Consider the following 26,312-nt stretch of genomic DNA (forward strand, 5'->3'; position numbering starts at 1 on the left):
TCTCTCACATGTCTCTTACGTGTCTCTCTCACATGTGTCTCTCTCATGTCTCTCACGTGTGTCTCTCAGGTGTCTCTCTCGTGTCTCACATGTTTCTCATGTCTCTCACGTGTCTCTCTTACATGTGTCTCTCGTGTCTCACATGTTTCTCTCACGTGTCTCTCTCTCATGTCTCTCACATAATAATAATAATAATAATAATGCATTATATTTAAGGCGCCTTTCAAGACACTCAAGGTCGACGTACAACAACAAAATAAAAAATAACAAAAAAATAACAAAAGGTAAGAGCAAAGGGTAGAGAGTTGGAGAGTTAAAAAATGTGGTTTTCAGATGGGATTTGAAGATGGCGAATGAATCAATGTTCCCGATGCCGGGGGGAGGGAGTTCCATGGGCTGAAGGCTCTGGCCCCCATGGTGGTCAGACGGGCAGGAGTCGCAATGAGGCTGATAGATGAGATCAGTTTGACAGACGAGATCTTCCTCCTCCTCTTCCGGTGAGACGGGGCTGACTGGAGTAAACAAACCCAGGTGTTGAAGCTTCATTGAGCTGAGAGAAATCATTAAGTTGTTGCCACGTCTCAGTTAGACATAAAAAGTCATACTTGCGGTCGAGGAGCAGGTCCTGGAGCAGACGTCCTTTGCTTGTGAGAGAACGGATGTTAATTAAACCTACTTTAATGTTGCAACGGTCGTTGGATAAGCTAACGTTAGCCGCCGCTCTGGGAATGCGGGCTAACACACTGTGGTCCACTTTGCGGGTAGAGATTCACGGTCGACTGGGTTTCGTGGACCAAATGGAGTTTATGTTAGTGGAGTCATCAATGTGGAAGCTTCGTCGGGAACCACGGTGAATGTATTTCCGATATGGCAGGCGAGTGATGTCCGGATAGAAGTGCAGCATCGGCAGTTGGATGAAACCGAAGCTGGAAGAGCTCAGCAACTGTGTATTGGAGTAGAGCTGATGATGGATTTAATAAGATGGACATAATAGTCCAAAGGAGAACAAGCCTCACAGGTGATGAGCGAGTGAGAGGCACCAGGAGATAACGGTCGGGAGGAGTAAGAGCGCCACCAACAGGTAAAAGACGTCCATAAAGATATACACACGCGGTGCTAACAGATCGTTTGCAGAGTCAGGACGAAAAAAGTTCAGATAACAGTTAAGATAAGAAAGGGGAGAAAGGGGAGTTAGGGGGAGCCGGAGAGCAGCAGCAGCTAACCACGCCAGGGTTAGCTCAACAGGAAGTTCAAGGTCTCTCACATGTCTCTCGCATGTCTCTCATGTGTCTCACCTGTCTCGCTCATGTCTCTCACGTGTCTCACATGTCTCTCTCTCATGTCTCATGTCTCTCTCTCATGTCTCGCTCATGTCTCTCTCACGTGTTTCACATCTCTCTCTCTCATGTCTCAGGTCTCTCTCTCATGTCTCGCTCATGTCTCTCACGTGTCTCACATGTCTCTCTCTCATGTCTCATGTCTCTCTCACGTGTCTCACATGTCTCTCTCTCATGTCTCATGTCTCTCTCACGTGTCTCACATGTCTCTCTCTCACGTGTCTCACATATCTCTCTCTCATGTCTCTCTCACATGTCTCACATGTCTCTCTCTCATGTCTCAGGTCTCTCTCTCATGTCTCAGGTCTCTCTCACGTCTCTCACGTGTCTCTCACGTGTCTCACGTCTCTCTCTCATGTCTCTCTCACGTGTCTCACATGTCTCTCTCTCATGTCTCATGTCTCTCTCACGTGTCTCACATGTCTCACATGTCTCTCTCATATGTCTCTCTCACATGTTTCACATCTCTCTCACGTGTCTCACATGTCTCTCTCTCATGTCTCATGTCTCTCTCACGTGTCTCACATGTCTCACATGTCTCTCTCTCACGTCTTTGTCCACAGCGCCACAGACGAGGCGTGGCGTCTTCTGTCCTCGTACCTGGACAGGTTTCCGTCTCCAAACGCTCAGTTTTATCGCTGTGTCATCAGTAAATTGCTGACTCATGGCGTCCCGCTCCCTGATTGGCTGGTCAAGTCGTACAAGGTGAGAGAAATCAGCCAATCTGAGCCGATCGATCGTCCGTTGGTTGTTGCTGTTTTCCCATCATGCTTTGTGTCTCTCAGGCTGTGGACGCCTCGTCTCTGTTGCGTCTCTACCTGAACTTTGACCTCCTGGACGCTGCATCTGACCTCGTCCTCGACTACGTGGACGCCGTCCTGGGACGAGGACACGCCTACTTTGGAATCGAGGTAGTGTAGGGTGTCCTGTTGTGTCCGGTCGTAGTGATGACGTCAGTGTGATGGCAATGTTTATTTTGATGATGTCATGGTTTGTTTACTCCACAGCGCCCCCTCTCTGCCACCTCGGTCTTGGGGGCGTGGCTTCCGTACACGTCCATCGATCAGCTGTTGCAGACGCTCGCTGACACTCAGACCAACAGCAGCGTGAGTTCTCGCCACTTCCTGTTCCTGTGTGATGTCACATGACGCTGAGTCACCTGACCTTTTTTTTCTCTTTTTCAAAAGGTTTATAACAAAGTTCGAGACAAACTGGAGGAATATCACCACCTGCTGGACCAGAGCACGTATCGCAGGCTCAGCTGTCGTTAGCTTTGTTTTTTTACTGTTTTTCATTAAAGTTTTTCACATGATTACCATAAAGGCTTCATCTGGATCATTATTATTATTAGTATTATTATTAACAGGCAGTAAAATACACTTCAGTTGAAGCTCAAGTTAGTCCTTACGTGTTCAGATTTGTCTCTATCGTCTCGTCTCTTGTCGCTCTCGTCTTTGTCTCTCACTTCTCTCATGTCTCGTCTCTTGTCTCTGTTGTCTCTGTCCTCTGAGGCAGTCTTGTCTCTCTCATCTCTCTCGTCTCTCTCGTCTTGTCTCTGTTGTGTCTGTCCCCTGAGGCTGTCTTGTCTCTCTCGTCTCTTGTCGCTCGTCTTTTGTCTCTCACTTCTCTCTTGTCTCTCGTCGCTCTCGTCTTTTGTCTCTCACTTCTCTCTTGTCTCTCTCGTCTCTCTTGTATGTCTCTTGTCTCTCTTGTCTTTTCTCTGTTGTCTCTGTCCTCTGAGGCAGTCTTGTTTCTTGTCTCTCTCGTCCCTTGGTTCTCGTCTCTCTCGTCTCTCTTGTCTCTGTCCCCTGAGGCTGTCTTGTCTCTCTCGTCTCTTGTCGCTCTCGTCTCTCTTGTCGCTCTCGTCTCTCTTGTCTTGTCTCTGTTGTCTCTGTCCTCTGAGGCAGTCTTGTCTCTCTCGTCTCTCTTGTCTCTCTCGTCTTGTCTCTGTTGTGTCTGTCCCCTGAGGCAGTCTTGTCTCTCTCGTCTCTGTCCCCTGAGGCAGTCTCGTCTCTCTTGTCTCTGTCCCCTGAGGCTGTCTTGTCTCTCTCGTCTCTTGTCGCTCTCGTCTTTTGTCTCTCACTTCTCTCTTGTCTCGTCTCTGTTGTCCTCTGAGGCAGTCTTGTTTCTTGTCTCTCTCAACTCTTGTCTCTCCTCTCTCTCGTCTCTCTTGTCTCTGTCCCCTGAGGCAGTCTTGTTTATTGTCCCTCTCGTCTCTTGTCTCTGTCCCCTGAGGCAGTCTTGTTTATTGTCTCTCTCGTCTCTCTTGTCTCTGTCCCCTGAGGCAGTCTTGTTTCTTGTCCCTCTCGTCTCTTGTCTCTGTCCCCTGAAGCAGTCTTGTTTTTTGTCCCTCTCGTCTCTTGTCTCTCGTCTCTCGTCTCTCTCGTCTCTCTTGTCTCTGTCCCCTGAGGCAGTCTTGTTTCTTGTCCCTCTCGTCTCTTGTCTCTCGTCTCTCTCGTCTCTGTCCCCTGAGGCAGTCTTGTTTCTTGTCCCTCTCGTCTCTTGTCTCTCGTCTTTCTTGTCTCTGTCCCCTGAGGCAGTCTTGTTTCTTGTCCCTCTCGTCTCTCGTCTCTCTTGTCTCTGTCCCCTGAGGCAGTCTTGTCTCTCGTCTCTCTCGTCTCTCTTGTCTCTGTCCCCTGAGGCAGTCTTGTTTATTGTCCCTCTCGTCTCTTGTCTCTCTTGTCTCTGTCCCCTGAGGCAGTCTTCTTTATTGTCTCTCTCGTCTCTCTTGTCTCTGTCCCCTGAGGCAGTCTTGTTTCTTGTCCCTCTCGTCTCTTGTCTCTGTCCCCTGAAGCAGTCTTGTTTCTTGTCCCTCTCGTCTCTTGTCTCTCGTCTCTCTCGTCTCTCTTGTCTCTGTCCCCTGAGGCAGTCTTGTTTCTTGTCCCTCTTGTCTCTTGTCTCTCGTCTCTCTCGTCTCTGTCCCCTGAGGCAGTCTTGTCTCTTGTCCCTCTCGTCTCTTGTCTCTGTCCCCTGAGGCAGTCTTGTTTCTTGTCCCTCTCGTCTCTCTCGTCTCTCTTGTCTCTGTCCCCTGAGGCAGTCTTGTCTCTCGTCTCTCTCGTCTCTCTTGTCTCTGTCCCCTGAGGCAGTCTTGTTTCTTGTCCCTCTCGTCTCTTGTCTCTGTCCCCTGAAGCAGTCTTGTTTCTTGTCCCTCTCGTCTTTCTTGTCTCTGTCCCCTGAGGCAGTCTTGTTTCTTGTCCCTCTCGTCTCTCTCGTCTCTCTTGTCTCTGTCCCCTGAGGCAGTCTTGTCTCTCGTCTCTCTCGTCTCTGTCCCCTGAGGCAGTCTAGTTTCTTGTCCCTCTCGTCTCTCGTCTCTCTCGTCTCTCTTGTCTCTGTCCCCTGAGGCAGTCTTGTCTCTCTCGTCTCTCTCGTCTCTCTTGTCTCTGTCCCCTGAGGCAGTCTTGTTTCTTGTCCCTCTCGTCTCTTGTCTCTGTCCCCTGAAGCAGTCTTGTTTCTTGTCCCTCTCGTCTCTTGTCTCTCGTCTTTCTTGTCTCTGTCCCCTGAGGCAGTCTTGTTTCTTGTCCCTCTCGTCTCTCGTCTCTCTCGTCTCTCTTGTCTCTGTCCCCTGAGGCAGTCTTGTCTCTCGTCTCTCTCGTCTCTCTTGTCTCTGTCCCCTGAGGCAGTCTTGTTTCTTGTCCCTCTCGTCTCTTGTCTCTGTCCCCTGAAGCAGTCTTGTTTCTTGTCCCTCTCGTCTCTCTCGTCTCTCTTGTCTCTGTCCCCTGAGGCAGTCTTGTCTCTCGTCTCTCTCGTCTCTCTTGTCTCTGTCCCCTGAGGCAGTCTTGTTTCTTGTCCCTCTCGTCTCTCGTCTCTCTCATCTCTCTTGTCTCTGTCCCCTGAGGCAGTCTTGTCTCTCGTCTCTCTCGTCTCTGTCCCCTGAGGCAGTCTTGTCTCTCGTCTCTCTCGTCTCTCTTGTCTCTGTCCCCTGAGGCAGTCTTGTTTCTTGTCCCTCTCGTCTCTTGTCTCTGTCCCCTGAAGCAGTCTTGTTTCTTGTCCCTCTCGTCTCTCTCGTCTCTCTTGTCTCTGTCCCCTGAGGCAGTCTTGTCTCTCGTCTCTCTCGTCTCTCTTGTCTCTGTCCCCTGAGGCAGTCTTGTTTCTTGTCCCTCTCGTCTCTCGTCTCTCTCATCTCTCTTGTCTCTGTCCCCTGAGGCAGTCTTGTCTCTCGTCTCTCTCGTCTCTGTCCCCTGAGGCAGTCTTGTCTCTCGTCTCTCTCGTCTCTCTTGTCTCTGTCCCCTGAGGCAGTCTTGTTTCTTGTCCCTCTCGTCTCTTGTCTCTCGTCTCTCTTGTCTCTGTCCCCTGAGGCAGTCTTGTCTCTCGTCTCTCTCGTCTCTTGTCTCTCTCGTCTCTGTCCCCTGAGGCAGTCTTGTCTCTCGTCTCTCTCGTCTCTTGTCTCTCGTCTCTCTCGTCTCTCTCGTCTCTGTCCCCTGAGGCAGTCTTGTCTCTCGTCTCTCTCGTCTCTTGTCTCTTGTCTCTCGTCTCTCTCGTCTCTCTCGTCTCTGTCCCCTGAGGCAGTCTTGTCTCTCGTCTCTTGTCTCTCTCGTCTCTGTCCCCTGAGGCAGTCTTGTTTCTTGTCCCTCTCGTCTCTTGTCTCTCGTCTCTCTCGTCTCTCTCGTCTCTGTCCCCTGAGGCAGTCTTGTCTCTCGTCTCTCTCGTCTCTCTCGTCTCTGTCCCCTGAGGCAGTCTTGTCTCTCGTCTCTCTCGTCTCTTGTCTCTTGTCTCTCGTCTCTCTCGTCTCTCTCGTCTCTGTCTCCTGAGGCAGTCTTGTTTCTTGTCCCTCTCGTCTCTTGTCTCTCGTCTCTCTCGTCTCTGTCCCCTGAGGCAGTCTTGTCTCTCGTCTCTCTCGTCTCTTGTCTCTCGTCTCTCTCGTCTCTCTCGTCTCTGTCCCCTGAGGCAGTCTTGTCTCTCGTCTCTCTTGTCTCTCTCGTCTCTTGTCTCTTGTCTCTCGTCTCTCTCGTCTCTCTCGTCTCTGTCTCCTGAGGCAGTCTTGTCTCTCGTCTCTCTTGTCTCTCTCGTCTCTTGTCTCTTGTCTCTCGTCTCTCTCGTCTCTTGTCTCTCGTCTCTCTCGTCTCTCTCGTCTCTGTCCCCTGAGGCAGTCTTGTCTCTCGTCTCTTGTCTCTCTCGTCTCTGTCCCCTGAGGCAGTCTTGTTTCTTGTCCCTCTCGTCTCTTGTCTCTCGTCTCTCTCGTCTCTCTCGTCTCTGTCCCCTGAGGCAGTCTTGTCTCTCGTCTCTCTCGTCTCTCTCGTCTCTGTCCCCTGAGGCAGTCTTGTCTCTCGTCTCTCTCGTCTCTTGTCTCTTGTCTCTCGTCTCTCTCGTCTCTCTCGTCTCTGTCTCCTGAGGCAGTCTTGTTTCTTGTCCCTCTCGTCTCTTGTCTCTCGTCTCTCTCGTCTCTGTCCCCTGAGGCAGTCTTGTCTCTCGTCTCTCTCGTCTCTTGTCTCTCGTCTCTCTCGTCTCTCTCGTCTCTGTCCCCTGAGGCAGTCTTGTCTCTCGTCTCTCTTGTCTCTCTCGTCTCTTGTCTCTTGTCTCTCGTCTCTCTCGTCTCTCTCGTCTCTGTCTCCTGAGGCAGTCTTGTCTCTCGTCTCTCTTGTCTCTCTCGTCTCTTGTCTCTTGTCTCTCGTCTCTCTCGTCTCTTGTCTCTCGTCTCTCTCGTCTCTCTCGTCTCTGTCCCCTGAGGCAGTCTTGTTTCTTGTCCCTCTCGTCTCTTGTCTCTCGTCTCTCTCGTCTCTGTCCCCTGAGGCAGTCTTGTTTCTTGTCTTCAGCTCAGGTGAGTCCTGACGTGTTCAGATCTGTCTCTCTCGTCTCTCTCGTCTCTCTCGCAGCAGCAGGACTAAACGTCCTCACCTTTTCACTCTGATCACAAACGTTAGCTAACGTTAAGATTAGCTAACGTTAGGATTAGCAGGATTAATCTGTGACTTCATGTGTGGATTAAATGGACGGATGATGATGATGATGATGATGATGATGAACTCCAGATTAAGGTGAGTTTATTTCAGATAATCTGTTCATCCCTAACCCCAAAGCATCAAATATGCAGTTAAACCAGATTAAAGACGAGAAATCGCACAAGTTCAAACAGAATCTGACAAATTAAATCTCACCTTTTTTATTGATGCTAATAAATTAACATTTAAACATTTAAATGAAGCTCAGTTTGAGGAGTCTGTGATGAAGATGATGATGATGATGAAGAATCAGCTGAGCATTTATGGCTTCAGGACAAAAGAGTTTCAAGTGTTTAACGACGTGTGACGAACAAACTGAACCAGATACAAACCCTGGTCCTGGTCTTGATCCTGGTCTTGTTCCTGGTCTGCTCCTGGTCTTGATCCTCGACTGGATCTAGTCCTTTGCTGGTCCTGGTCTGGTATGATGTAAATGAAAATTTTTCTTGTCATTTTTTTTTTTCAGAATCCATTAAAAACTTGAGTCCACAAAGATCTTCAGAGCCAGATCCTCTGAAACCTGGTTCCACCAGAGACCATCTTTGAGAAAACATGATCTTCATCTTCATCAGTGAGTTTAAGTTTATCTGATCCTCTGTCACTGGTCTTGTTTATCTCTAACTAGATTTGATTTAAAACAAATCTTTGTTCAGTTCTTCTCCCGGTCACACAGCTACAAATCATCCCGGAGCTTCAGGATCCTCAGGAGCTTCAGGAGCTTCAGGATCAGTGTAGCGGTGGTTTCTGTCGCCCTCAGTTGGGCGACCTGATGATTGGCCGAGCTTCTCAGCTGTCGGCCTCATCGACCTGTGGTTTGGACCGACCTGACGACTACTGCATCATCGGATACCTGGAGGTAACTTTGTAAATATACAACGTAACCTTCTGCGTACGTGACCTCCGCGTCTATACCAGCAACAAGTCTGAGGCTCCTCCCTGTTCGTGCTGAGGCTCCTCCCTGTTAGTGCTGAGGCTCCTCCCTGTTAGTGCTGAGGCTCCTCCCTCCCCTGACATTTGTGTTTTGTGAATGATGAAGATGTTGAAGATGATGATGATGAAGAGGCGGAGTCAGTGGATCATCAGATGTGATTGAACGATAGAAGAATGTTGTTTCTTCTCCTCTGACGTCTTCATCCTTTCATTCTCAAACATGTTCTGATCTGTCACTTCATCATCTTTGCATTTTTCTTCTTCTCCAGTTTCATCTCTGTGCTCGTTACATGACCCATACCATAGTTACCATAGTTACCCTGGTTACCATAGTAACCCTGGTTACCATAGTTACCCTTGTTACCATAGTTACCCTTGTTACCATAGTTACCCTTGTTACCATAGTTACCCTTGTTACCATAGTAAGCCGTTACCATAGTTACCCTAGTTACCATAGTTACCTTTGTTACCATAGTTAACCTTGTTACCACAGTTACCCTTGTTACCACTGTTACCATTGTTACCATAGTTACCCTTGTTACCATAGTTACCCTTGTTACCATAATTACTCTTGTTACCATAGTTACCCATGTTACCATATTTACCCTTGTTTCCCTAACCTTTGCCTGTGATTGGTCAGTCTGTGTTTATGGGCGGGGCTTAGTCATCAACTGAAAATACTTTTCTTCTTCAGGAGGAGCAGAAATGTTTCACGTGTGATTCTCGTCTGTCGTACGATCGTCATAGCAACCAGAACAGTCACCGCATCCAGAATGTCATCGCGACCTTTGACCCTGAGAGAAAAATCAAGTGGTGGCAGTCTGAGAACGGTGAGTGAAGGAGGATCAGCATCATGTGATCGTCATGTGATCATGTGATCGTCATGTGATTGTCATGTGGTCATGTGATCGTCATGTGACCGTCATGTGACCGTCATGTCACCGTCATGTGACCGTCATGTGACCGTCATGTGACCGTCATGTCACCGTCATGTGACCGTCATGTGACCGCCATGTGACCGTCATGTCACCGTCATGTGATCTCATGTGATCGTCATGTGACCGCCATGTGACCGTCATGTGACCGTCATGTGACCTCATGTGACCGTCATGTGACTTCATGTGACCGTCATGTGATCGTCATGTGACCGTCATGTGATCTCATGTGATCGTCATGTGACCGCCATGTGACCGTCATGTGACCGTCATGTGACCTCATGTGACCGTCATGTGACTTCATGTGACCGTCATGTGATCTCATGTGACTTATGTGATCTCATGTGACGTCATGTGACCTCATGTGACCGTCATGTGACCGTCATGTGATATCATGTGACTCATGTGATCGTCATGTGATCGTCATGTGATGTCATGTGATCGTCATGTTATCTCGTGACCGTCATGTGACCTCATGTGATCTCATGTGATCGTCATGTGACCGTCATGTGACCTCATGTGACCGTCATGTGACCTCATGTGACCTCATGTGACCGTCATGTGACCTCATGTGACCGTCATGTCACCGTCATGTGATCTCATGTGATCGTCATGTGACCGTCATGTGACCGTCATGTGACCTCATGTGACCGTCATGTGACCGTCATGTGACCTCATGTGACCGTCATGTGACCGTCATGTGACTTCATGTGACCGTCATGTGATCTCATGTGACTTATGTGATCTCATGTGATCGTCATGTGACGTCATGTGACCGTCATGTGATATCATGTGACTCATGTGATCGTCATGTGATCGTCATGTGATGTCATGTGATCGTCATGTTATCTCGTGACCGTCATGTGATCTCATGTGATCGTCATGTGACCGTCATGTGACCGCCATGTGACCGTCATGTGACCGTCATGTGACCTCATGTGACCGTCATGTGATCTCATGTGACTCATGTGATCTCATGTGATCGTCATGTGACGTCATGTGACCGTCATGTGACGTCATGTGACCGTCATGTGATATCATGTGACTCATGTGATCGTCATGTGACCGTCATGTGATGTCATGTGATCGTCATGTTATCTCGTGACTGTCATGTGACCTCATGTGACCGTCATGTGACCGTCATGTTATCTTGTGATCGTCATGTGATCGTCATGTGACCGTCATGTGACCGTCATGTGACCTCATGTGATCTCATGTGATCGTCATGTGACCGTCATGTGACCGTCATGTGACCTCATGTGACCGTCATGTGACCGTCATGTGATATCATGTGACTCATATGATCTCATGTGATCGTCATGTGACCGTCATGTGACCGTCATGTGACCGTCATGTGACCTCATGTGATCTCATGTGATCGTCATGTGACCGTCATGTGACCTCATGTGACCGTCATGTGACCGTCATGTGATATCATGTGACTCATGTGACTCATGTGATCGTCATGTGACCTCATGTGACGTCATGTGATCTCATGTGATCTCATGTGATCTCATGTGATCTCATGTGATCTCATGTGATCGTTATGTGACCGTCATGTGACCTCATGTGACCGTCATGTTATCTCGTGATCGTCATGTGATTGTCATGTGATCATGTGATCGTCATGTGACCGTCATGTGACGTCATGTGACCTCATGTGATCTCATGTTATCGTCATGTGACCGTCATGTGACCTCATGTGACCATCATGTGATCTCATGTGACTCATGTGATCTCATGTGATCGTCATGTGACCGTCATGTGACCTCATGTGACCGTCATGTCATATCATGTGACTCATGTGATCGTCGTGTGACCGTCATGTGATGTCATGTGATCGTCATGTTATCTCGTGACCGTCATCTGACCTCATGTGACCGTCATGTGACCGTCATGTTATCTCGTGATCGTCATGTGATTGTCATGTGATCATGTGATCGTCATGTGACCGTCATGTGACGTCATGTGACCTCATGTGATGTCATGTTATCGTCATGTGATCTCATGTCTCTGCAGGTGTTCATCACGTCAGCATCCGCTTAGATCTGGAGACAGTTTTCCAGTTCAGTCACATGGTTCTCACCTTTAAGGTAAAGCACCTGTTCAGGTCAAAGGTCAGACTAAAGGAGCCACAGGGTCAAAGGTCACTTCCTGTCCTTGTTCCTTCAGAGTTTCCGTCCAGCCGCCATGTTGGTGGAGAGATCAAAGGACTTTGGACGAACGTGGAAAGTGTTTCGTTATTTCTCTGACGATTGTTGGCTTCATTTCCCGTCAGCGTCCAGAGAGTCAGCTGACCACGTGGATGACATCATCTGTGACGGCAGATACTCTGGGTCAGAACCATCCACTGATGGACAGGTGACCTGTATGGACATGTGTGCTAATAATATGAGTACATACTTAATATTATTATTAAATATTAATATTATTAATAGGAATAATATTAATATTATTATTATTTTCAATGATAATAGTCAGCATCGCCCTGAACAAGGATCTGTTGAAAATATTTGCAAACTTCGTAAGGAATAATTTTAATGAATTTTTTAAATTCATGAAATGATCCATTTCCCCTGATGCACTTTGACAGTGAACTGACTTTCTTCAAAAAAACAAAAAGTATCTCAGAATGACTTGAAATTTACCATCATAATAGTCTTGTTCACCCTGAACAAGGATCCGTTGAAAATATTTGCAAACCAACAAAAAGTTGACCAGTGTCATCGTTCAGCTGTTCATCCTCTCTATGTCCACCAGGTGGTGCTGAAAGCACTGGATCCCATCTTTGAAATTCAAAGCCCTGATGCTCCGAATATCCAAGGTAAGCTTTAACGTTGTTATATGTTAATGTTACATGTTAAATATCACGCTAACACTTTTGTCCTCAGATCTAATCACGCTAACAAACATTCGCGTGAACTTAACTCGTCTCTTCACGCTCGGCGACACGCTGCTGAGTCGCAGACGCAGAAACCCCGACAACAAATATTACTACGCTCTTTATAACATGGTGGTTCAAGGAAGCTGCTTCTGTCACGGACACGGCAGCCGCTGCACGCCTGTCCACGCAGGACACGCCCACGGACACGCCCACGGACACGCCCACACTGGCATGGTTGTGTTCTCAGCTCTTTCTCAAAAATAAACATTAATATTCTAATCTTTTGTTGAAAATGAGCTCACCCTCAAACGTTTGTTGTGCAGATTCATGGTCAGTGTGTTTGTCAGCACAACACAGCCGGACACAACTGTGACACATGTAAGGAGTTTCACCACGACTCCCCCTGGAGGCCGGGAGGGGAAGGACACACAGATGATGTGTGCAGGAGTACGAGATTTCATTCTTTCATCAGCAGTTTGTGACAGTCGTGTTTATGTGTGTTTATGTCTTATATGTGGTTGTGTGACAGTTGTGTGACAGTTTGTGACAGTTGTGTGACAGTTTGTGACAGTTGTGTGACAGTTGCGTGACAGTTGTTGTGTGACAGTTGTGTGACAGTTGTGTGACAGTTGTGTGACAGTTGTGTGACAGTTTGTGACAGTTGTGTGACAGTTTGTGACAGTTGTGTGACAGTTTGTGACAGTTTGTGACAGTTGTGTGACAGTTGTGTGACAGTTTGTGACAGTTGCGTGACAGTTGCGTGACAGTTTGTGACAGTTTGTGACAGTTGTGTGACAGTTTGTGACAGTTGCGTGACAGTTTGTGACAGTTGCGTGACAGTTGCGTGACAGTTGTGTGACAGTTGTGTGTTTGTCGTCCCTCAGGATGTAACTGTCACGGTCACTCACACTCGTGTCATTTCGACGCGGCTCGTTTTGAGGCGACGGGCGGAGCTAGCGGCGGCGTGTGCGATAAGTGTCTGAACGAGAGGGCGGGGCCTCAGTGCGAGCGATGTCGTCCATCTTTTTATGGTGACCCTCAGAGAGCGGAGGACGACCCTCACGCCTGCACACGTACGTACGATCGTGTTGACACGTGATGTTTCTCTGTGTGACGGCACCGTGGTGATGATGATGATGTCACTTCCTGCTTTCAGCCTGTGACTGTGACACAGACGGTTCCCATGGCGACGGCGTGTGTGATGCTGTGAGCGGTCAGTGTGTGTGTAAACACAACGTCGAAGGTCAGCGCTGCGATCGATGCAAACACGGATTCTTTGGTCTGAGTCGAGACGACGAGGACGGATGTGAAGGTTTGTGTGTTTGTTTACATCGTCTGAACGTAAACAACGCAGAGGCTAACTGTGGGTGTGTGTGTGTGTGTGTCTCTGTGTGTGTGTATGTGTGTGTGTGTGTGTGTGTGTGTGTGTGTTTCAGCATGCAGGTGTCATCCCTTAGGAAGCGTTGGGTCATGTGATCAGCTGACAGGAAGTTGTGAATGTGGACCTCTGGCGAGCGGACCACTGTGCGATCGATGTGTGGTCAGTTTTATCTGAACAAATAACAATAACAACAACGACAACAACTAGAATAACACTGTGTGTGTGTGTGTGTGTGTTCAGACAGGTTACTGGGGTTTAGGAAACTCAGTGTTCAGGTGTTCACCCTGTGACTGTGATGTGGGCGGAGCTCTCAGCAGCGTGTACGTAAGCTAGCTAACGTCTGTCAACGTTTGTTTTCACTAAATCACCATGGAGATTTAGTCCTGTGCTACAAGACCAAGCTAACAGGCTAACAGCTAGATTTAAGATTAATCCTGGTGCCTCATCACTGTCACTCTATGTACTGTGTGTGTATATAGGGTTAGGGTTATATATATATACATATATATACATATATACATATATATATATGTATATATATATATATATATATACATATATATATATATATGAAACAAAATGACATCGGTATTCAGAACTCAAACTCAACCAGGTTAATTGAGATAATCTCTGATCAGATTCAGGATTAGATTCAGGATTAGAGTCACAGTCCTGGTTCAGGATTCTCTGAGCCTCATCAGGTCATTGATGTGTTTTCTTTCTGATTGTTATCAATGTTCTGATCACTTTGTTACTCAGTTACTTTGTAACAGAGTTACTTTATTAATTACTTTGTTACAAAGTTACTTTGTTACATAGTTACTTTGTCAGTTACTTTGTCTTCATGTCTTCAGATGTTCTCCAGACGACGGACAGTGTCACTGTTTACCGAACATGATTGGTCGACGCTGCTCTGACCCCGCCCCCGGCTACTTCCTGCCTTCACTAGACTACTTCCTGTATGAGGCGGAGCTTGCTGCTCCTGTGCTCGGAAGAAGTTCTCCAACAAAAACTCCATCCTCATCTTTTCTGGTAAACACCACGTTTTACTGTAGTACTACTGTGTACTTACTATGTATTACTGCAGTACTACTGTGTACTTACTATGTATTACTGCATTTAAACCTATCAGGCATTAATACACTTAACTACCAAACAAATACAATATGCAGTACTTGTGCAAATTTTCAGGTGAACCCTCAGTGTGAGGAGTACTTTAGGTATTTTGTGTATATTTGTATGTACTTTGTGTGAAGTACTTTGTGTGAAGTACTTGTGTGTATTTTCAGGTGAACCCTCCGTGTGAGGAGTACTTTAGGTATTTTGTGTATATTTGTATGTACTTTGTGTGAAGTACTTGTGTGTATTTTCAGGTGAACCCTCCGTGTGAGGAGTACTTTAGGTATTTTGTGTATATTTGTATGTACTTTGTGTGAAGTACTTTGTGTGAAGTACTTGTGTGTATTTTCAGGTGAACCCTCAGTGTGAGGAGTACTTCAGAAATCAGGGATTTGACTTTCACATTTCAAATGGACGAGTTGTCCTGGTTCAAAGGTCGCGGCGCAGGAGGAGGCGGGTAAGAGGTGATGTCATGTGATTGGTTTGGACCAATGAGGACGCTCCGAACAACATTGACCTGTGATGTTGTATTTGGACCTGCAGTCGTCCAGAATCCCTTCAGATCCGGGTCACGCCGTGCAGGTTGTTGCGCGTCAGAGAACAGCTAATCAGGAAGTGACCTGGACTGGCCTGGGATTGGTCAGAGTTTTGGAGGGGGCGGGGCTTCGCTTCACTGTGGATAACCTGCCGTCTTCAATGGATTACCAGCTTGTGATTCGCTACGAGGCAGAGGTGAGGAAAATGGTTCTGGTTGAGTTTATGGATCAGAATCTTCACATATTTAATAATTATTTTAATATCGCAAAAGCTGAGAAAAAATATGCCCCGCCCCCTCAAACAAAAACACTGGAGTGCAGTGGTGTGTGTGTGTGTGTGGGGGGGGCGAATGCTAACATTAGCAAAAGACAGGAAGTTAGCTAAACGACAACTCACCTACAGCAGGTTTAATGATGACATGAATGGTTTTATTTTGAAAATGTCATTTCTACAGACTCCATCTGATTGGCTCGCTTCAGTCAGCATCGTGATGATGTCACCAGGTGACCGCGGCTGCAGCAGTAAGCTAACAGGAAGTGAGCTAACAGGAAGTGAACATGTGATTCTCTCTGGAAACTCCAGGTGAGAGAAAAATCACAGATGTATAATATAATATCATAAAATATTACCCAGGGTCACATATATCGCTATGTTTTTACGTTAATAATGTTTTTTTTTTTACAAAAACGCCAGTTTTGCAAACTAAACTATCATCAAATATTAAAATAATAAAAGATTTTTGAAAACTTGAAATGAAATGACACAATTCAACAAAAGTGTATGAGGTGTAAACTGTGCCATCTAGAGGAAATCAAAGGTACTGAAGGAAACGACTGGAGCCAATCACAGCTGACATAAGGTGAAGAGGCGGAGTCTAACCCTGTGATGAACATGTCTGTGGTCTTTGTCTCCAGGACAGGAATTCTGGACTCCACAGTGTGTCTGAACGCAGGTGGAGTCTACGTCGTGGATTTGGTCTTTGAAAAACCAAGTGGATCAGACGGATCGTTCGTCCTGATCGACTCAGTGAGTCAGTCTGCAGGGTAACCCTGACCCTGACCCTGACCCTGACCTGACCCTGCAGGGTTACCCTGACCCTGACCCTGACCCTTACCCTGACCCTGACCCTGACCCTAACCCTGACCCTGACCCTGACCCTGCAGGGTTACCCTGACCCTGACCCTGCAGGGTTACCCTGACCCTGACCCTGACCCTGACACTGACCCTGCAGGGTAACCCTGACACTGACCCTGACCCTGCAGGGTTACCCTGACCCTGACCCTGCAGGGTTACCCTGACCCTGACCCTAACCCTGACCCTGACCCTGCAGGGTTACCCTGACCCTGACCCTAACCCTGACCCTGACCCTGACGGGTTAACCTGACCCTGACCCTGCAGGGTAACCCTGACACTGACCCTGACCCTGCAGGGTTACCCTGACCCTGACCCTGAACCTGACCCTGACCCTGCAGGGTAACCACAAAACATCTGATGACGTCACCCTGATGTTCCTCTTCTCAATTCCAGATGGGTCTGGTTCCTGCAGTGGAGTGGGTCCAGAACGTCTGCTCTCAGACTCACAGTGAATCGTTCCGCTGCGTTGGATTGGCTGCTGAGCTCCAGCCGCAGGCGTCACTACCAGAACGTTGTGAAGGACTGATGAAGATCATGTCGGCTCAGATCCACCGTGGAGCAGTGGGTCGGTCCAACATCGTCACAGTCTGACGTCTTCAAATGTCTTCAAACGTCTTCAAACGTCTTCATTCTCTCTTCTTCCTGTGCTCAGTTTGCAGATGTGACCTCACTGGTTCTGTTGGACCGTCGTGCAATAAACTGGGCGGAGCCTGTGAATGTAAGCCAAATGTGATTGGCCGTTGCTGTGATACCTGTGCACCGTTGACTTTTGGCTTCGGACCCGATGGCTGCAAACGTAAGAACCTCAGAACGTTTGGACACGTCTTCATCAAGATGACGTTTACAAATGTGTGTGTGTGTGTTTGCAGCGTGTGAGTGTGACCCTCGCGGTTCAGTCACGCCTCTGTGTGACCAGGTCAAAGGTCAGTGTGTGTGTGGTTCAGAGGCGACGGGTCCACGCTGTGATCGCTGTCACTTTGGGTTCTGGAGTTTCCCTGAGTGTCGACCGTGTGACTGTGACGGTTTATCAGAGTGTGACGACGCCACGGGGCGATGTCACTGCAGAGAGAACGCTGCTGGACCACGATGTGACAGGTTACACACTATACATACATATACTGTATGTACATACATATATACATATATACATACATATATACAAATATATACATACATATATATACATACATATCTATACATACATACATACATATATATACATACATACATATATATATATATATACATACATATATACATACATACATATATACATATATATACACATACATATATACATACATATATACATACATATTCATATAAACATAGATATAAACATATACATACATATACATATAAACATAGATATATACATACATATATGTACATATATACATACATACATATACAACAAACTAAACAAAGTCCTCATGACGTCATAATGATGACTCTTGTGTCTCTCATGCAGGTGTGTGGACGGTTACTATGGAAACCCTGCAGCATCCAGACTGACCTGTGAACCCTGTTTGTGTCCAGACGCTCAGGCCAGTGGACCATTCTTTGCCACTTCCTGTCAACACGACCCACAATCCACCAGTGTGATGTGTAACTGCAGGGAGGGGCACACAGGTGAGACATGACTCAGGTGAGGGTCAGTACTCACTCAGGTGAAGGTCAGTACTGACAGGTGAAGGTCAGTACTGCCTCAGGCGAAGTTCAGTACTGACAGGGGAAGGTCAGTACTGACTCAGGTGAAGGTCAGTACTGACAGGTGAAGGTCAGTACTGCCTCAGGTGAGGGTCAGTACTGCCTCAGGTGAAGGTCAGTACTGACAGGTGAGGGTCAGTACTGCCTCAGGTGAGGGTCAGTACTGCCTCAGGTGAAGGTCAGTACTGCCTCAGGTGAAGGTCAGTACTGCCTCAGGTGAAGGTCAGTACTGACAGGTGAGGGTCAGTACTGCCTCAGGTGAAGGTCAGTACTGCCTCAGGTGAAGGTCAGTACTGACTCAGGTGAAGGTCAGTACTGACAGGTGAGGGTCAGTACTGACTCAGGTGAAGGTCAGTACTGACAGGTGAGGGTCAGTACTGCCTCAGGTGAGGGTCAGTACTGCCTCAGGTGAGTGAACAGGTGTTTTCGTGTGAACATAAAGAGATAAACGTACTTTCAGGCCCACGGTGTGACAGATGTGCTCCTGGTTACTATGGCGACCTGACTGTGGCCGGCGTCAGCTGTGAAGAGTGCGATTGTAACGACAACATCGAGGCGTCAGAACTCGACGCCTGTGACTCTGTGACGGGTGAATGTCTGCGCTGCCTTCACAACACCACGGGAACAAGCTGCCAACGCTGCAGACCTGGTTACCACGGCAACGCTCTGCTGCAAGACTGCAAAGGTAAGAAAAACATCTTCATTCAGAAAGACAGGGGGCGCTAGAGCTCTCTGAGATGAACTGCTCTATCAGACGCTGAATTGAAATGAAATATATTTTACTTGTATTTGACAGAATGTTCCTGTGACCGTCGTGGAACCAAAGTGACCCATTGTCCTGTGGGAAGTCCTTGTTTCTGCGATGAGACGACAGGACAGTGTCCATGCAGGACAGGAGTGATGGACGTCCTCTGTGACTCCTGTGAGGACGGATTCTGGAACCTGGACGGATCGTCAGGATGTCGGCGCTGTGGCTGCGATGCCGTTAACTCCGCCTCCTCCATATGCAACAAGGTGAGGACCTGAAACATCAAAGTGTCAATAATAACATGACTAACGACTGTGATGTCTCCAGGTGACAGGACAGTGTCCTTGTCTTCCTGAGTTTGGAGGGAGACAATGTGACGAATGTGGAGAAAACCACTTTGGGAATCCTGAGCTGCAGTGTGTCTGTGAGGGATAAATCAAACGCACCCACTCAACACTGTGTTTTCTGTGCAGTTTCTGTGTTTTTTAACCCTTCGTCGTCTTCTCAGCGTGTGAATGTAACCTGGAGGGAAGCCGGCGTCCGTCATGTGACCCTGACACAGGTGAATGTCTGTGTCGACCTGGAGTCGCTGGAATCTTCTGTGACGAATGTTCCTCCGGTTACGAGTCCACGTTCCCGACCTGTGGGCGGTGCCACGCCTGCTCGGCCGTCTGGAACGACAGCGTCGCCGACGTCCAGCGAGCTGCTCGCAGGATGACGACGTTAATCCCCGTCTACGATGGCGAGCGACAGCCCGGAGTCGGTCGTCAACAGCGGCGAACGCTGCAGATGCACTTCCTGTTGGACGGCCTCAGAAACCTGAGTGGACTCTCTGAGCAGAAACTGGAGAAGCTGGAAAAGATGAGTGTGAAAATAGAGTGAGTTCAGACAGAAACAATTGACTGAAGATGCACTTTGACTTGAACCTGGTGGCTCAGCGTGCTAAGCTAACCAAACAAGAGCAAGCTGGAGCTGAGGGTGAAGCAGAAATGAGTGAGGGGAGGAGTCTTATTTCATCATTGATTGGAGCACGAATAGAAGATTGTTAGCTGATCTGATTACCTTGATTTGATTAGCTGATCTGATTACCCTGATCTGATTAGCTGATCTGGTAAGCTGATCTGATTAGCTCGATTTGATTAGCTTGATTTGCTGATCTGATTAGCTTGATTTGATTTGCTGATCTGATTAGCTTGATTTGATGAGCTGATCTGATTAGCTGATCTAATTAGCTTGATTTGATTAGCTGATCTGATTAGCTGATCTGATTAGCTTGATTTGATTAGCTGATCTGATTCGTTTGATTTGATTTGTTGATCGGATTAGCTTGATTTGATTAGCTGATTTGATTAGCTATTAATTAAATAATTGTGTTGTAAATGTCGTCTCTTTCAGGAAGTTGCGAGAGGCCGTCGACCCGAACGTGATCCTGATCGACTCGTCTTCTCTTCTCAACACTGAAATTGACAACATTCGTTGGGAATTCAACAAACTGCTAAAGAACCTGAAAGAGAAACTGATGGAGGACCCAGACGATGATGATGATGATGATGACGACGATGAAGATGTGGAAGGTAAAGCTTTACATGCTTAGAAGAACCTAGCTAAAGTGCTAAAGTAAAAGTGCAAACTCCGCCTCCTCCTCCAGAGCTACGAGATGAGATCCAGGAGCTTGTGAAAAACGCTCTGTTGGACGAGAACAGAGTAACTGTGGCTCGCAAAGCTTTAGAGGTTTCCATGGAGACCAGACAGGAAGTGGAACACAAACTGAGTCAGTGCAGAGATCTGAGTCCTCTGGACAAGAAGATCAAAGAGCTCAGTGTGGTCAAGCTCAGTCGACAGGTGAGGGTTCCTCTCCATGTTCTCCAGCTTCATCCCACAGGGTCTCTTTATCATGTGACCACCCTGATGCAGGTCGGTGGAGGACCAGGTCTGGGTGGAGGACCAGGTCTGGGTGGAGGACCAGGTCTGGGTGGAGGACCAGGTCTGGGTGGAGGACCAGGTCTGGATGGAGCGGTTCCTGTCAGTCAGACGGCTTTAGAAACGACCCAGAGGGCAAAAGAACAACTGGCCTCACTCAGCCCGGGTTTGGACCAGTCCTGGACCAAGGCAGGTTTTCACGTGTGTGATGTCAACAGAAAATAACTCCTCCCCCTTTTTGAGGGTGACACATAGTGACCCATTATGATGACCTGTTACTTTAGGTGGACAAAGTCAGAGAGGCAGCACAGACGACCACAGACCAGGCCAAAGACTCTCAGGAGAAGATCAGCCACGGACTGGAGTCTTTAGAGAGAGAGAAAAACAAAACCCGGGAGTGGATCCAGCGAGCCAAAGATTACCTGACAGGTGAGTGTTTATTAATCAGATAATCTGATCTGCTGTGATGGAAGGGAGGGGTGGAGCTGTTTCCATCATCATCATCATCATCATCATCATCATCATCATCTTTGCCTTGTGTCTCCTCACAGACCACACGGTTCCTCCAGAAGACATCGAGAACATGGCCCAGGCCGTCGTGGACCTTCAGCTTCCACAGTCTCCTGCTCACGTTCAGTCAATGATCCGTCAAATCAACAATCTTCTTTCAAACATCTCACGTGTGAAGAAGGACGTGAAGAAGCTGCAGGAAAATGAGAAAGTTTCTCTGCGTCTGCTGCAGAAAGCTCAAGACTTGAAGTGAGAAACAAATCTTGACATTTAAATCCTGACGTTTAAATCCTGACGTTTCTTCTTGTTTTCTGTGTTCAGGGAGAACATGAAGGATTTAGATGTGACGGACGTCAGGAGAAACATCTATGATGCAGAGAAAGCTCAGAACAAAGCAAACGATGACCTGGAAACAGCCAGTCGAAGCACAGACACGAGCACAGACCTAATCCAAGACGTAAATATCTCAAATATGATGATTAGAATCCATTGTGGCCGTGTTTCACCTCATCTTTGTTTTAGATCAAAGACAAAGTCCTCAAAGTCGACATGAAGCTGACGATGATTCGAGCTGAAGATCTGAAAAATGACATCAACGATCTGAAGGAGAAAAATGACCAGAGCAGAGAAACTGCAAGAACCGCTCGAGACGCAGCACAGACGGCTTTAAAGGCCACAGACACAAGGGTAAGAACTACAGACAAAACAACTGACACAGAACTACTGACAAAACAACTGACACAGAACTACTGACAAAACATCTGACACAGAACTACTGACGAAACAACTGACATAGAACAACAGACAAAAAAACTGACACAGAACAACAGACAAAACATCTGACACAGAACTACTGACAAAACTGACACAGAACTACAGACAAAACAACTGACACAGAACTACAGACAAAACATCTGACACAGAACAACAGACAAAACAACTGACGCAGAACTACAGACAAAACAACTGACACAGAACTACTGACAAAACATCTGACAGAACTACAGACAAAACAACTGACAAAACATCTGACAGAACAACAGACAAAACAACTGACACAGAACTACTGACAAAACAACTGACACAGAACTACAGACAAAACATCTGACACAGAACTAGAGACAAAACAACTGACACAGAACTACTGACAAAACATCTGACAGAACAGACAAAACAACTGACACAGAACTACAGACAAAACAACTGACACAGAACTACTGACAAAACAACTGACACAGAACTACAGACAAAACAACTGACACAGAACTACAGACAAAACAACTGACACAAAATAACTGACACAGAACTACAGACAAAACAACTGACACAGAACTACTGACAAAACAACTGACACAGAACTACAGACAAAACAACTGACAGAACTACTGACAAAACAAGTGACACAGAACTAGAGACAAAACAACTGACAGAACTACAGACAAAACAACTGACACAGAACTACTGACAAAACAAATGACACAGAACTACAGACAAAACAACTGACAAAATAACTGACACAGAACTACAGACAAAACAACTGACACAGAACTACTGACAAAACAACTGACAGAACTACTGACAAAACAATTGACACAGAACTACAGACAAAACAACTGACACAGAACTACTGACAAAACTGACAGAACTACAGACAAAACAACTGTATGTCACGTGACTGAGAGGAAGTGTGTCAGGTGACTGACAGGAAGTTTGTCATTTGACTGACAGGAAGTGTGTCAGGTGACTGACAGGAAGTTTGTCATTTGACTGACAGGAAGTGTGTCAGGTGACTGACAGGAAGTGTGTCATGTGACTGACAGGAAGTGCGTCATGTGACTGACTGGAAGTGTGTCATGTGACTGACAGGAAGTGTGTTCAACACTGACAGGAAGTGTGTCATGTGACTGACAGGAAGTGTGTCATGTGACTGACGTCTCTCACAGGAAGTGGAGGAGGCGATGAAGATGTTTGAGATGTTGAAGAAGAAAAACTCCTCTCAGGTTCTTCACGGTGAAGCTGGAGAACGAGTGAAGAACATCATCGAAGAAGTCGAGGACATGAAGCGTCAGGTGGACCACAAGTTTGTCCAGTTACGAGGTAAAACTTTAGCATGTTAGCATTCTGGGATAATGGAACTGTGTTTGGACATAGATGTTAAGTAGCAGTGTGTGTGTGTGTGTGTGTGTGTGTGTGTGTGTGTGTGTGTGTGTGTGTGTTCAGGTCTCGATGAGAAAATCCAGCTTCTGATCAGAAGAAAAGAACAAAAGGTCATGGAAGTGTTTGACCTTTTGAAAACTGCTGAGTCACTGCGACGAGAAATCTCTACACGGGCCAAAGAATACACCGACTGTACTGCGTAAATACTACAGTACTACAGTGTACTGCATAAATACTACAGTGTACTGCATAAATACTACAGTACTACAGTGTACTGCATACATACTACAGTGTACTGCATAAATACTACAGTGTACCAGTGTTGTCTTTGCACGGCCCCACCAGAGGGCGATGCTGTGCAGGACAGGATTATAAGCTTTTCTAAGTTTTCTGTGTCAAAAATGTTGTTGAGCATAAATGAGTAATAAATGAATAATTAATGTGATCATTTTGTTTCTAACGAAACATCCTCAGTTTTCTTTTGATGACACTTTGTCGTGTTGTGTTTGAGTCGTTAGTTCTGCTCAGTGTACTGAGTGTACTGCATAAATACTGCAGTGTACTGGAAAGTGTGTGTGTCTGTGTGTGTGTGTGTGTGGTGACCTGCAGAGACAAGCTGTCAACCAATCAGAGAGCAGATCATCGTTTGAGGAGACATTAAAGACACACACACACACACACACAGACACACACACACCTCCCCCACATTTAAACCTCACCTGCAACAACAAAGGACAAGTACTTGTGTGTGTGTGTGTGTGTGGTGTGTGTGGGGTGTGGGGGGGGGTCAGGAGTCAGGAATGTCTATTGTCTGTAGAATCTTGAGGAGAAAAATGTGTGTGTGTATGTCTGTGAGTGTGTGTCTGTGTGAGTGTGTTTCTGTGTGAGTGTGTGTGTCTGTGAGTGTGTGTCTGTGTGAGTGTGTTTCTGTGTGAGTGTGTGTCTGTATGTCTGTGAGTGTGTGTCTGTGTGAGTGTGTTTCTGTGTGAGTGTGTGTGTCTGTGAGTGTGTGTCTGTGTGAGTGTGTGTTTCTGTGTGAGTGTATGTCTGTGTGTGTGTGTGTATGTCTGTGAGTGTGTGTCTGTGTGAGTGTGTGTGTCTGTGTGAGTGTGTTTCTGTGTGAGTGTATGTCTGTGTGAGTGTGTGTGTGTGTGTCGGTGTGAGTGTGTGTCTGTGTGAGTCTGTGTGTGTGTGTGTGTGTCTGTGTGAGTGTGTGTGTCTGTGAGTGAGGGTGTGTGTCTGTGAGTGAGGGTGTGTGTGTGTCTGTCTGTGTGTGTGTCTGTGTGAGTGTGTGTGTCTGTGTGAGTGTGTGTGTCTGTGAGTGAGGGTGTGTGTGTGTCTGTCTGTGTGTGAGTGAGTGTGTGTGTGTGACTTAGTGAGTGAGTGAGTGAGTGAGTGTGTGTGTGTGTGAGTGAGTGAGTGAGTGTGTGTGTGTCTGTGTGCGTGCGTGTGTGTGTGTGTGTTAAACAGATGAATGAAAACAGATAAACACTGATTTGATCGTGTGTCTGTGACGTCATCAGACTGTGAGGAGATGGTGGAAGTCTGGTCATTTGTTGTTTTTCAAAATAAAAGCAGAGCGTTTCAAACATTGACGTGTTTTTCTATTTTTCATGACTTCTGTTTGTTGTTTTATTTTCTAACATTTGCATATTTATATTCTATCAGTGATGACGTCACACTATTTCTCTGTAAATCTCTCTCGTGTATTTCACTGCACTCTCCGCCTTTTATTTTGAAAGTCCTGTGTGGTGGTTGCCCTGAGGTGAAGTTACCGGTGAATGTGAACAGTCCGGGTCTCAGAGTCCGGGTCTCAGTCTCTGCAGAGACCACCGAGCCTCACGTTCTCTTCTGGACTCCCGTGGACTCTCGTGGACTCCCGTGGACTCTCGTGGACTCTCGTGGACTCCCGTGGACTCTCGTGGACTCTCGTTTTGTTTCCAGGTGAACGATCATGTTTCACGTCGCTCTTCTTCTCGGTGAGTTTTCATTCACATTTTTTTAGTGACGTCACAGTTCATTAATTTAATGTTTGAATTCAGTTGAAATCAGATGAAGAGTTAGTGATCGATGATCGATGATTTGCACAAAGAGAGAAGTTTTTTTTTGTTTTGAAAAAAAGTTTTTCTGAAGTTGAAGAACAAAGAAAGAGTCGCTCAGAGATAAGAGATTTAATCTGACCTGAGATCAGCTGATTTCAGTGAATTTGATGATTAAATCAGGTTAACGTTCACGTCAACTTCATGTCGTGAAAACATTGAAAGTGATTATTGAATCAGTCAGGTGATTAAACTTCAATTTAATGAAACACAAACGCTTTCAAACCTTCAGTCTGGAATATAATCGGATTAAATGTCACTTTATAATAATCAGAAAAAGTCACTTTTAGTTTGATTTCATCGAATTTAAGCTTCGAGGTTTTACTGTGTGTGTGTGTGTGCGTGCGTGTGCGTGTGAGTGCGTGTGTGTGTGTGTGCGCGTTCTTCCCGTTCACACCTGGAATCCACATCAATCAGCTGTGATTCATCAGATTCAGAGTTTTTTTCATTAAACAAATCCCGCCTGTGGGAGCCCCTCCCCCTGTGGGCGGGGTTGGGAAACCCTCCACCCACAGCGCATAACGTGGATGCTTATATGTAATCAGATTACATCACCAGATAAAGTGGATGTTAATAATTAATCACATTAAATCACCAGATAAAGTGGATGTTTATATGTAATCAGATTACATCCCCAGATAAAGTGGATGTTTATATGTAATCAGATTACATCCCCAGATAAAGTGGATGTTTATATGTAATCAGATTACATCACCAGATAAAGTGGATGTTTATATGTAATCAGATTAAATCACCAGATAAAGTGGATGTTTATATGTAATCAGATTACATCACCAGATAAAGTGGATGTTTATATGTAATCAGATTACATCACCAGATAAAGTGGATGTTAATAATTAATCACATTAAATCACCAGATAAAGTGGATGTTTATATGTAATCAGATTACATCATCAGATAAAGTGGATGTTTATATGTAATCAGATTACATCACCAGATAAAGTGGATGTTAAT

General features: G+C 46.5%; 2 protein-coding genes across 3 annotated transcripts in view; both read left to right on the plus strand.

Annotated features, from left to right (window-relative positions):
* nup160 (nucleoporin 160) overlaps positions 1-2,659 on the plus strand; it is an 18,834-nt gene extending 16,175 nt beyond the window's left edge. For both annotated transcript variants that reach the window (XM_083893459.1, XM_083893460.1), the window contains exons 31-34: positions 1,901-2,042; positions 2,123-2,248; positions 2,345-2,443; positions 2,525-2,659. In XM_083893459.1, the coding sequence (XP_083749585.1) occupies positions 1,901-2,042; positions 2,123-2,248; positions 2,345-2,443; positions 2,525-2,608 (451 nt within the window). In that variant the 3' untranslated portion in view covers positions 2,609-2,659. The remainder of the gene's footprint in view (positions 1-1,900; positions 2,043-2,122; positions 2,249-2,344; positions 2,444-2,524) is intronic.
* Positions 2,660-7,825: 5,166 nt separating this feature from the next.
* On the plus strand, positions 7,826-25,186 carry lamb4 (laminin, beta 4; the record flags this gene model as incomplete). The annotated part of the gene is made up of 35 exons (XM_083894370.1): positions 7,826-7,844; positions 7,927-8,129; positions 8,898-9,033; positions 11,158-11,231; positions 11,311-11,506; positions 11,873-11,962; positions 12,030-12,259; positions 12,346-12,469; positions 12,907-13,095; positions 13,179-13,334; positions 13,459-13,562; positions 13,644-13,723; positions 14,258-14,435; positions 14,875-14,996; positions 15,074-15,254; positions 15,514-15,641; positions 15,974-16,085; positions 16,587-16,758; positions 16,846-16,989; positions 17,063-17,288; positions 17,665-17,825; positions 18,364-18,588; positions 18,700-18,917; positions 18,979-19,075; positions 19,160-19,529; positions 20,047-20,225; positions 20,300-20,493; positions 20,566-20,760; positions 20,856-21,000; positions 21,123-21,330; positions 21,403-21,538; positions 21,604-21,768; positions 23,025-23,178; positions 23,302-23,430; positions 24,981-25,186. The coding sequence occupies 35 exons, from the start codon at positions 7,826-7,828 to the stop codon at positions 25,184-25,186; spliced, it is 5,646 nt and encodes a 1,881-aa protein (XP_083750496.1).
* Between the last annotated feature and the right edge of the window lie 1,126 nt (positions 25,187-26,312).

Source organism: Microchirus variegatus, assembly GCF_963457635.1.
Source record: "Microchirus variegatus genome assembly, chromosome: 8".
In the NCBI taxonomy this organism is placed as follows: domain Eukaryota; kingdom Metazoa; phylum Chordata; class Actinopteri; order Pleuronectiformes; family Soleidae; genus Microchirus; species Microchirus variegatus.